The sequence below is a fragment of the Hemitrygon akajei genome, chromosome 25, assembly GCF_048418815.1.
Source record: "Hemitrygon akajei chromosome 25, sHemAka1.3, whole genome shotgun sequence".
Classification (NCBI taxonomy): domain Eukaryota; kingdom Metazoa; phylum Chordata; class Chondrichthyes; order Myliobatiformes; family Dasyatidae; genus Hemitrygon; species Hemitrygon akajei.
The window spans coordinates 40,874,618-40,887,308 of record NC_133148.1 but is presented as its reverse complement, the minus strand read 5'-3'; the positions used below and the strand labels follow the sequence as shown (position 1 = coordinate 40,887,308).

Below are 12,691 nucleotides of genomic sequence, written 5' to 3'. Positions count from 1 at the left end.
TATATATGTGTGTGTGTGTGTGTAAAATCATAGGTCTCAAGACTGGATGTCAACCCATTTTAAATTTTAGTTTACTTATTTTAGCAATGTAAAACTCATTTTGTTTCAGTTCTGGAAATCACCAAGACTTTATTTGAGAAAACTACCTTGGAAATTTTAAAGAATTATTTTGAAGAGGGATCTTAAAAATAAATTTTGCGTGAAGGGATTTTTTTTTCGGTCCCTCTCCCCCTCCACCCGGGCGCTGTCGCGCAGCTAGCAACAGTCAGCCAATCAGCGCGCTCGACCCTCCGACCGCCGCCCAATGGCAGGGCACGAGCCTCCGCGAGCCGTCGATTCGGGATTCGAACGCTCAACGGTCCGCTCGCGGTGGTTGGGGAGGGGGGGGGGGGGGAACTGACCTGCGCGCGTGCGCACTCGGCGGCGGTGTGAGGTGGGGAGGGGGTGAATGGAGGGGTGTTGGAGGGATGAACACGTGACCTGGTTTCAGCCGGGGGGGCGGGGTGGAGGTGGAGGAGCACGTGACCTATTTAAAGGCTGTCAGAGGAGCTGAGGTAAAGGGCTGGAGGATTGACGTAAGAGGAGAACTGTCATTATAACTTAAATTTACCTGTTGTATTATCCACAGCGGGCAACACACTTCACATCTGCCGTGACTGGCATTGGGATGGGATGGGATGGTGTGGTGTGGTGTGGTGGCCACTGGCCATCGCTTTCATTGGGCTGACTTGGCAATGGAGATCAGCTGCTCGGGAAGTGTAAACCCCTCTCAATGTCTCCGTATGCTCTTCGGGAACGCGAAGGCAGCGGACCTGGGAGTTGGGAGCCCCCATTGGCGTATCTGTTCAGCTCCGATGGAGGTCAAGGTCTGGTGGTGGAACTCTGCATGATGGCCCCGATTCTAGAACATGCTCAGGGAACAATCTCGGGCTGACCCAGCAACCCGGGGCATATTCGAAACCCACCATTAATGCGGGTTCCCACGACCATGGTCACCTCCAAAGCGATTGTGACTCCCGTCTCCCCTTCCCCCACCACCACTCTGCCAGCCCCTCTCCCTCAGAGGCTCCATCTTCCTCCCTCCCCTCTCCACCGACACCACCAGCCTTCCTCCCTCCCTCCCCCGCCCCGATCCCAGCTCTCATCCTTACCATCCCCTCCGACCTGAGGCAGAGCGCTCTGTCCTCAGTAAGGGCCTCGCCTTTGTCCCCCTTCGCCCACACCCCAGCGAGATCCGCGAACGCCATGACGCCGAGCTCTTCTTCCGCCGGCTCCGTCTCCGAGCCTACTTTTCGGCAAGGACTCTCCCACCCCCACCGATGACCCCTTCTCCCGTCTTCAACCCACCTCCTCTTCATGGACACCCCGCTCTGGTCTTCTGCCTGCTCTGGATCTCCTCATTGCTAATTGCCGACGGGACACCAACCGTCTCGACTTCACCACACCCTGTTCCAATCCCAACCTCACTCCTCCCGAACTCACTATAAAACCCGCTGATGGGGGGGGGGGGGGGGCTGTTGTAGTCTGGCGTACTGACCTCTGACTGGCTGAGGCACAGCGACGACTCGCTGCTACCTCCTCTTATTTACCCCTTGATCATGACCCCACTAAGGAGCACCAGGCCACTGTCTCCCACACCATCACCAACCTTATCAGCTCTGGGGATCTCCCATCCACTGCCACCAACCTCATAGTTCCCACACCCCCTGCACTTCCCGTTTCTACCTCCTACCCAAGATCCACAAACTTGCCTGTCCAGGTAGACCCATTGTCTCAGCTGGCTCCTGCCCCACCAAACTCATTTCTGCATACCTTGACACTATTTTATCCCCCCTTGTTCAATCCCTTCCCACCTATGTTCGTGACATTTCTCACGCTTTGAATTTTTTTCAATGATTTTAAGTTCCCTAGCCCTCACCGCCTTATTTTCACCATGGACGTCCAGTACCTATATACCTCCATCCCCCACCAGGAAGGTCTCAAAGCTCTCCGCTTCTTTTTGGATTCCAGACCTAACCAATTCCCCTCTACCACCACTCTCCTCCGTCTAGCGGAATTAGTCTTTACTCTCAATAATTTCTCCTTTGGCTCCTCCCACTTCCTCTAAACCAAGGGTGTAGCCATGGGCACCCGCATGGGTCCCAGTTATGCCTGCCTTTTTGTTGGCTTTGTGGAACAGTCCATGTTCCAAGCCTATACGGGTATCCGTCCCCCTCTTTTCCTTCGCTACATCGACGACGGCATTGGTGCTGCCTCCTGCATGCATGCTGAGCTTGTTGACTTCATTAACTTTGCCTCCAACTTTCACCCTGCCCTCAAATTTACCTGGTCCATTTCCGACACCTCCCTCCCCTTTCTCGATCTTTCCGTCTCCATCTCTGGAGACGGTTTATCTACTGATATCTACTATAAGCCTACAGACTCTCACAGCTACCTGGACTATTCCTCTTCCCACCCTGTCTCTTGCAAAAATGCCATCCCCTTTTCACAATTCCTCCGTCTCCGCCACATCTGCTCTCAGGATGAGGCTTTTCATTCCAGGTCGAAGGAGGTGTCTTCCTTGCACTTATCCTTGTAAGCGGAACAAGTGCTACACCTGCCCTTAGACTTCCTCCCTCATCACCATTCAGGGCCCCAGGCAGTCCTTCCAGGTGAGGCGACACTTCACCTGTGGGTCGGCCAGTGTGGTATACTGCGTCTGGTGCTCCCAGTGCGGTCTTTTATATATTGGTGAGACCGGATGCAGACTGGGAGACCGTTTCGCTGAATACCTATGCTCTGTCCGCCAGAGAAAGCAGGATCTCCCAGTGGCCACACATTTTAATTCCACGTCCCATTCCCATTCTGATATGTCTATCCATGGCCTCCTCTACTGTCAAGATGAAGCCACACTCAGGTTGGAGGAACAACACCTCATATACCGGCTGGGTAGCCTCCAACTTGATGGCATGAACATTGATTCCTCTATTTCCATTAATGCCCTTCCTCCCCTTCTTACCCCATCCCTGATTTATTTATTTTCCCTCCCTTTTTTTTTCTCTCTCTCTGCCCATCACTCTGCCTGTTCTCCATCTCCCTCTGGTGCTCCCCTCCCCCTTTCCTTCTCCCTAGGCCTCCCATCCCATGATCCTTTCCCTTCTCCAGCTCTGCATCCCTTTTGCCAATCACTTTTCCAGCCCCTAGCTTCACCCCACCCCTCCGGTCTTTTCCTATCATTTTGCATGTTCCCCTCCCCCTCCTACTTTCAAATCTCTTACTATCTCTTCTTTCAGTTAGTCCTGACGAAGGGTCTCGGCCCGAAACGTCAACTGTACTTCTTCCTTTAGATGCTGCCTGGCCTGCTGAGTTCCACCAGCATTTTGTGTGTGTTGCTTGAATTTCCAGCATCTGCAGATTTCCTTGTGTTTGCGTCAGGAAATAATCTGTTGGAAATCAGCTAGAATGTGCGGAGTTGAATACATCACTGTTGAATGGCAGCAGGGGGGTGTGCCACAGTATTTCAGCTTTGGGCGCCAGAGTCTGGAGTTCAATTCCGGCATCTGCTGTAAGAAGGCTTGTACATTAGAACCATAGAACACTACAGCACAGAAAGCAGGCCATTCGGCCCTCCTAGTCTGTGCCGAACCTTTATTCCCATGTGCATGTGGGTTTCCTCTTACAGTCGAAAGATGTGCTGGTTGTTAAGTTAATTGGTCACTGTAAATTGTCCCATGATTAAGCTCAGGTCAAATTGGTGGGTTACTGAGCAGCACGTCTCAGTGAGCCACACTTTATCTCTACATAAATAAAATTAAGGCTGATATGATTGGAGTATTGAAGTCCTTAAGGTGCACTGTGACTGAAAACAATTTCATTTGGCCATTTGGACTAGGGATCAGAGGAGGAAGTCTAAAAATTGCAGCTGGGATGTTTGTTCATGTCCCTTTACAATGGAGGGACGTCCCCTTAGAAAAGAGATGAGGAATTTCTTTAGCCAAAGGGTCGTTAATCTGTGGAATTCATTGTCACAGTTGGCTGTCATTAGGGTATATTCAAAGTGGAGGTTGATAGGTTCTTGATTAGTCAAAGGTTAGAGATAAGGCAGGAGAATGGGGATAAGACGGATGATAAGTCAACCGTGCTGGAATGGCATGTAGATCCATGGGCTGAATGGCTTAATTCTGCTCCTATGTCTTATGGTCTTATTTTCAGATCTCTTTGATGTGTGACCATTTGTTTATGAAGTGCAGAATTAGCTGTGAGGGGACTTTTTGTTTGATTTACAATCCCCTAAAGAGCTTCAGAGGCCCTTTGATCAGTGAGGGTATGAAACACAAGGTCTGAGGTTTGGAGGATTAAAAACAGCTGATGCTAAGAAGAGGCTTAAGTTTTAATTGTGCCATGTGGGTGTCACAAACGAGGCAACATTTATTATTCACACTGATAAGGCATCGATGAACCCCCCCCCCCCTTTTGAAAACACAAGTTTGCGTGGTGAAAGTGCTCCCTGCTTGCAATTATGTAAGGATTTCCAATACTTAGATACAGTGGCAATGGAAATTCAGATATTTCCCAGAGTAACACGCACAAAATGTTGGAGGAAAGCAGGTCAGGCAGTATCTATGGAGGGGAATAAACCGTCAATATTTCACACCGAGTTCCTACATCAAGGGGGAAGAGCCAGAATAAGGTGGGAGGAAGGGAAGAAGGACAAGCTAGAAGGTGATAGGTGAAGCCAGGTGATGCGAAAGGTACAAAAGGTGAAGCCAGGTGTGAGGGAAGGTATGAAAGGTGAGGGGGAATATGTGATAGGTGAAGCCAGGTGAGGGAAAAGGTGTGATAGGTGAAGCTAGGTGAGGGGGAAGGTGTGATAAGTGAAGTCAGGGGAAGGTATGATAGGTAAAATCAGGTGAGTGCACCTGTTACACTTGAACTACTTTGTAGTAAAAGTTGTGGACTTGGGAAGTACTCTTGCAACACATTGGCATGTAACTGAGGTGCAGATACACTGGTGATGAAAGAAGTGAATGTGATACCAATCAAGTGGCTTAGATTTTACTGAATGGTGTTGACCTTTGGAATATCAGTGCCCTGTGTTCATCCAGGGAGTAGAGAGCATTCTCTCACAGCGATGGCAAGTATCAGTACCATAATTGGATAGCAAAGCAGGTTTGAGGGGCTGAATGGTCACTTCTAATTCTGAGGATTTGACTCAAAATTTAAAAAAACTAAGAACAGTGGCATGTTAATAACTAGAATGGAAAGCACAATACACATCCTATAGAGGAATAAATTTTGCTTTATGCTTACAGGATCATGAATGAGAGAGAAAGAAAGGAATGCTTTTGAGAATAATGTCTTCCTTAATCCAAGTTAAACATGAAGTGGAGGTAAGTGTCCTTTTGCACCTTCCTGCCACATAATTAGATTCAAATAATAGAACTGACTGCTGCTTTAAGGCTGGATGCCTTTCAACAGGACCTTTGCAAGATGGATCCCTAATGTGGGATAGGAGATGGATGATCTCAAAACTCAAATTTCCTGTGCGCCCTCTCTAAAACTTCCACATCCTTTCTCTAACGAGGTGCCTTGGGAAAATGATACAGGCTGTCCACTGTATCTATGTCTTTTACCTATTGTCATAGAATCTCACTTGGAGGACTTATAAACTGTATGGTGTTTGGCAGGAATATCATTTATCTGTATCCTACTCTGAAGAGGCTTCTCTTCACTAGTCAGCTAATAATGGTTGGTAATTCTGTGATTACCAATTTTATTATTGTCCCTTCTGAAGAACTATTGTACTTTCTAATTTATTGCAGGACTGGAATTTTGAGCAAAATGTAGAGATTCCATCAAGGAGAGAGATTCTGACTTTGAATTACGAAGAACATCTGACTCCAGAAAGCCAGAAAATTAAACTGTCTCCGCTGCAACATCGTCGAAAGCAAAGGTAAAATACTTAGGCTGAAACTTGTTGGGAGATTAACTGTGTGTGAATTCTCCTTGCAGTCGGTCAAGTTGAGTGTAATGTTCTCCTAAGGCAGGGGTTCCCAACCTGGGGTCCGTGGGCACCTCGGTTAATGGAAACAAAGGGGGAAAAAAAACAATGTTAAGGATTAAAAAATATGGTGACACAAAAAACAGGGGAAAAAATCCTATTAAAGCAAGAAAAAGGTTCCTTTTACCAAAATGCATTATCATGCATTTCCCAACACTGTATTCCATCTGCCACTTTTTCTGCCCATTCTTCCAATTTGTCAGTCCTGCTGCAATTGCATTGCTTCCTCAGCACTACCTACCCCTCCAACTGTCTTCAAATCATCTGCAAACTTTTCCACAAAGCCATCAATTCTGTTATTGATTGAGAAACAATGTGAGAAGTAGTAGTGCCAATACTGATCCTTGAGGAACACCGTTAGTCACTGGCAGCCAACCAGAAAAGGCCCTCTTTATTCTCACTCGCTGCCTCCTGTCAGCCATTCCTCTATCCATGCCAGTAACTTTTCCGTAACGCCTTTTATCTGTGGCACCTTATCAAACGCCTTCTGAAAATCCAAGTAAATGACATCCACTGCCACTCCTTTGCCCACGCAGCTTATTTCTTCCTCAAAAAACTCTTATGAGATTTGCCAGGCAAGATTTCCCTTTCAGAAACCATGCTGACTTTGACTTATTTTATCATTAGTCTCCAAGTGCCCTGAAACCTCATCCTTAATAATAGAATCCAACACTTTCCCAACCACTGAGGTTAGGCTAACTGGCCCATAATTTCTGTTGTCTTATCCTCATTCCTTCATTTTCCTCCCTTTTTAAAGAGTGGAGTGACATTTGCAATTTTCCAGTCCTCCAGGACCATGTCAGAATCAAGTGATTCTTGAAAGATCATGACCAATGCATCCGTTATCTCCTCAACAACTTCTCTCAGGACTCTGGGATGTACTCCATCTGTTCCAGGTCTCTTATCCACCTTAGAACTTTTGAGTTTGCCTAGTACTTTTTTTCTTTGTAATAGCAATGTCACTCACTCCTGCTGTCTGCCACTCATGACCTCTGGCACACCGCTAGTGACTAGGCATTCAACAAATTCCCTCTCTTGCAATCCAAAGACATACCGATCAGGAAATGATCCGAAGACAAAGCATACACAGCACATTCAAAATAGTGACCAAAAAAAAACATAGTCACACAAAAAAACACACATATTTAGTTCAATCCCCTAAGTGACATGCCCAGCAAATTGATGGTACAATTCGCAGCAATCTAGCCTGTCATTCCACCAATCAAACACTGGAGGGCAGCACCAGTGGGAGAGGCCAGCTCCCAACCGAGCACGGACACCACGCTACACCGCCTCCAGTGTCTTCTCACCTGGCAAGCCCGCACGCGGCATGAGGGGTGTTTAATGTCTCTGGACCTGTACTCAATGGAGTTCAAAAGAACGAGGCGCGGAAATTAATTGAAATCTACCAGATACGGAAAGGCCTGGATAGAGTGGACATGGAGAGGATGTTGTCAGTCATTTACTAAAGTTTAATGTATGTTTATTACCAAAGTGTGTACCATCAGCCCTCCTTATCCGCGAAGGATTGGTTCCAGGACCTCCTGCGGATACCAAAATCCGCAGATGCTCAAGTCCCTTATGTAAATAGTTGTTATACTGTCTTGTTTAGGGAATATTGACAAGAAAAAAACTGTACATGTTCCTCTCGCTCACAAGACAAGCAGCGAATGAACGAGACATGAGGCAAACAATGATCAAACAACGAGTAAAACTTTTAATACCTGTACAGTAGTTGTTACACTGTCTTGTTTAGGGAATAAAAGATGCTTTGGAGGAGGCTGTATAATACTAAATTCAGAAACTCTGAAGGTTGAGGGCTGAGGATCTTCAAGCGTTGAATGTTGAGACTATAGAATTGCAGGTGCTTCAGTTAGAAACATTGTTATAGGAAGCTGTTTCTTCGTTTTCTTTGCATCTTCAAACAAATCTTGCAAGGTAGCCTTTCTCTTCTGTGGGTTTCTTGAGCTCCTCTGGGAACGCTGCTGCGGCCTCGGCATTAACTGATGCTGATTCTCCCGTGATCTTTACATTCTTGAGGCTGTAGCGCTTTACGTAGCCAGCCAGCCATCCCTTACTAGCCTTAAACTCTTTTCCCTCACTCTCATCAACCCCGTCACAGTAGTGCTCATAGAGACTAAGAGCTTTTTCACGTATAATTTGGCCATCGACAGGGATATGCTTCTGTGACATGTCCTTTAGCCACACACTCGGCGAGATATAGCCCTTTATGCTCCCTCTTAGCCTTTGAGGAATTGCTTTGACCACGTAATTGCTTTTTAGGAGCCATTTTTTCACAGGAACAAAGTAGCAAATGAGCGAGACACGAGGTGAACAATGCTCGAGCAATGAGTGCTGGAGAGAGAACTTCTGGGTTTTCCCGATTTGCGGTTGGTTGAATTTGCACATGCGGAACTCGCGGATAAGGAGGGCCGACTGTATGTGTCACTATATATTACCCTGAGATTCATTTTCTGGCAGGCATTCACAGTAGAACAAAGAAATACAATAAAATCAATGAAAAACTGCACAGAATGTATGACAAAAAATCAATTGTGCAAAAGAAGACAAACTATGCAAATACAAAAAATAATAACAATAAATAAATAGTACTGAGAACATGATTTATAGAGTCCTTGAAAGTGAGTCAAGTGGAAAGCAAAATTGTACCAATTTTAAAACAAACATGTTTACGAAGGTAGTGGAACAAAGACCGCATTTAAAATGCAATGTCAGGTCATTATGGCAACAGGGGTCCAGTGGATAGCTCTCCGATTTGTGCAATGATGTCATTTAGGAAGCTGTTGCTGCCTTTTGTTAGAATGCAGAGATGTCAGCATTAAATGGTATTTCTGGGTGTGCTAGTATTTGTAGAAAGACAGATTCACCTTTGACTGTTGCAGTTGTTGAGTCCATTAAAATAATGTGCCCAGATTAACATTGCAAACCTAAGTTATATGAATTGGGGATCCCACTGATCCCCAAACACTCAGTTCTATGTATGGGTTATACATAACTTGGGGAGGCTCTATAATTCAATGTGGAACTAAGCAAAAAAGATTCCAGGATTGAATTGCTTGTCACATGAAGAGTGTTTGATGGCTCTGGACCTGTGCTCGCTGGAATTCAGAAGAATGAGGAGTGACCTCATTGAAACATATTGAATGGTGAAAGGCCTTGATAGAATGGATATGGAGGGGATGTTTCCTGTGGTGGGAGAGTCTAAGACCAGAAGGCACAGTCTTAGAATAGAAGGACGTCAGTTTTGAATGGAGATGAGGAGGAATTTCTTTAGCCAGAGAGTGGTGAATCTGTGGCATTCATTGCCACAGGTGGCTATGGAGGCCGGGCCACTGGGTACATTTAAGGCAGAGGTTGATAGGTTGTTGATTAGTCAGGGCATCAAAGGGTACAGAGAGAAGGCAGGAGACTGGGGCTGAGAGGGAAATTGGATCAGCTTTAATGAAATGGCAGAGCAGACTGGATGAACGAAATGGCCTAATTCTGCTTCTATAGTTTATGATCTTAAATTTAGATTATAAGTGAACGTTATCAGTCCGTGGTGTCACAATCATTATCATGGGTTCAGGTTCCACAAAATTTTACCATGTAGTCCTGGGTTGATAGATTCCCTTTGACATTTTGAGAGAGAGCTGCACAGTTAAGGTACTGAGCTTCAGAGGAGAAATTAGACTGCCTCTGTTTTTCTGATAGGTGTAAAATATTGCAGATGAAAGCAGATATCCTTTGACCAGTGTAAAATAGACTAATTGGTTATTTATCATGCCACAGTTGATGGCACTTTGCTGCGTGTGAATTATCTGTCACAATTGGTACTGCTTGAAATAGGGGGACAGAGAGGGGAGTTAGGGGTCAGGTTAGGGTTTAGGGACAGGAATGTGCAGGGTGGAGTCTATGCCTCCACTCCACGGCCAGGGTTTGAAGGCCAGCAATGTGGATGTGCAACGAAGGATATCTGTAGTCAGATGTCAGACTGGCAGACCAGCAAAGATGAGGGCTGGTGCCCCTCCCGCCCAAGTCAGTGAGTCATTGCTACGTTTTGGGAATGGTGCTCCATGTGGGCAGGAGGCATGAGAGCTGGTAACCTCCTAGGTACATGAGTTAGCAAGACTGGAGTTCAAGAACTAATGTTCAAGGTCCCATCATTGGCGAGTCCAGAGACTGAAGCCTGGAGGTCAGTTGGAAATCCTGCAGTCAAGGCCTGATGGCTGAAGTCTGCAAGTCCTAAAGTAGCTTACCCTGGGGTTAGAGGACTCATGGGTCAGTGGATGGGAGGGAAATAAGGCATTTGTTCTGTTACTTGTTCAGCTGAACATTTGTGAGCATGCTACAGCACTGTGTAAAAGTCTTAGTCACAAATATTTGGCTAGTGCACCTAAGACTTTTTGCACAGTTGCTGCATTTATCAACGTGGAGTGGAGACCAAGTTTGTAAAACTGGCTGGGGCAAAGGATTTTGGGAATGGCGAGGGTGGCGTGCTGCAGGAGGGGTGTGCGACAGGTGACAGAGAAGGAGTGCCAGGGGCGGTTGGTGGCACAAATGCAAACACACCCAGCCCTGAGACACCAGGCAAGGTCATTTGATTCCAAACAATTGGTTTATTCATCATTACAGAATGTCAGAATTATAGAACAGGTGCTTCCTGTTGCCTCCCCTCTCCCCCTTTTTCCAACCATGATTCCCTTCTTCCTGCCCACTTCTCACTTGTGACTCATGTCAGAATCAGGTTTATTATCACTCACACCCGTCATGAATTTTTTTTTGTGGCAGCGGTACAATGCAATACATAAAATTACTACAGCACTGTGTAGAAGTCTTAGGCACACTAACTATATATATGTGCCCAAGACTTTTGCACAGTACTGTATGTTGGTGCTGGAATATGTGGTGAAATGTACAGGCTCCCCCCAGCACCAGCTTGGGTTGTGTTGCTGCTGACGCAGACGACACTGTATGTTTTGATGAATAAATGAATCTCAATCCCAGCCATGAACATGTTTCACATTGGCTGCTGAACTGTCCTCATACCTGGGTTGGGAAATAGAACTTACCATGTGATAAGACTCATTCCACTGCAGTTTCTGGATATTTCATATTGTTGCTAAATTTGCCAAATAACACAGCAATTTGTTGTGATAACAAGTTCAGAGGCACTTTTCATGAAAAGGAGTTGTTTTTCTCAATCACTGCAGCACCTATTTCAAAGGAACAGTCTTAGTACTGGGAAGCATTTCAAATTCTGGAAGAGTCAACACGTAGGGATCAATTAATGTGAAACTATCACTGTTAAATCTTATGACACAGAGAACTTCCTTGCACAAGGAAATTGGAGAATGTGAAAGATTAGAAATAAGCAGAAAGATATGTAAAAAGGTTGAAATAAAATAAAACTAGTATAGACCGATTTGGGATCATTTAGTGTATTCTGCGTGATGTTGTATTCACTATATAAATGTTAATTGTGTTCATTTCTGATATCAGAGTCTAGAATCAGGTTTATATCACTGACATTACCATGGCACATATAGCTAGTGTGCCTACGACTTTTGCACAGTGCCATAGTAATTTTACGTATTGCATTGTAGTGCTACCACAAAACAAAACAAATTTCATGATATATGTGAGTGATGATAAACCTGTTTCTGATAAGCATCTCTATTGCGGACTGAGAATGGTAAGGGGGGCAGGGTGAGGGGAGTCATAGTTGGGAAAAGGGGAATTGAGAGGGGGAGGGAGCAGGAAGCACCAGAGAGACATTCTGTAATGATCATTAGACCAATTGTTTGGAATCAAGTAACCTTCCCTGGTATCTCAGGGCAGGGTATGTCTGCACCTGTGCCACCCCCTCCCCGCCCTGGCACTCCTTCTCTGCCACCTGTCCCACATCCCCTGCAGTGCTTCACCCTCGCCATTCCCAACATCCTTTGCTCCTGCCAGATTTATAAATTTGCTCTATGCTCCACATTGACAAATACAGTACTGTGCAAGAGTCTTAGGCACCCTAGATATATATATAAAAGAGTTTTGCACGGTACTGTATGTTGTGAAATTTGATGTTTTGAGGCGTGTGTTATGTAAAATATATAAGAAGAATATATGAATAAATAATGCCAAAAGAGAGCCAACATAGTCAGCCATTGTTCATAGGTTCATTGTTCATTCAATCTGATGGCAGAGGGGGGAAAATGCGGCTGTTTATATGTTGAATGTGTGCCTTGTCTCTGGTGGTAGCAATGAGAAGAGCAATCAGCAGTGTCCTGATAGTGGAATATGATTGCCACAGCAGGCCAGCAGATGGTGCTCCGAGGTCTCAGAGAGAACCTACTCTAATGGGTGACAATAACTAACAGAGCGTTTCAATGGAGCTTATTTTTGGGAATGCGGAATGGAACTTGTTTTTTTCAAACTGGATTTTTTTAAGCACCCTCCCCTCCTTATTGGAGGTCAAAGTTTTTGCCAACATGGAGTTTCATCCCAAGTTCCTATAAATGTTGCACCCTGTGAATTTCTCGTATATGCTCCCAGCGTGAATTCTCACCAGCAGCAGCTAATACAGTGTGGACTAGGCTCTTCTGACTCTTCGAGCCACGCTGCCCTAGCCACCCCTGACAACCCTGATTAACCCTCACC

At 45.6% G+C, this 12,691-nt stretch overlaps 1 protein-coding gene across 4 annotated transcripts in view; it reads left to right on the top strand.

The window, feature by feature from the left end:
- Positions 1–288: 288 nt before the first annotated feature.
- The window catches only part of meiosin (meiosis initiator), a 108,187-nt gene continuing 95,784 nt past the window's right edge, over positions 289–12,691 (top strand). For 2 of the 4 annotated variants that reach the window (XM_073029374.1, XM_073029370.1), the window contains exons 1-3: positions 544–575; positions 5,292–5,369; positions 5,802–5,932. In XM_073029374.1, coding sequence (XP_072885475.1) covers positions 5,319–5,369; positions 5,802–5,932 — 182 coding nt within the window. In that variant the 5' untranslated portion in view covers positions 544–575; positions 5,292–5,318. Of the gene's footprint in view, positions 359–507; positions 576–5,291; positions 5,370–5,801; positions 5,933–12,691 lie in introns of those variants that run through there. The other 2 variants (XM_073029373.1, XM_073029371.1) reach the window with 2 other exon arrangements.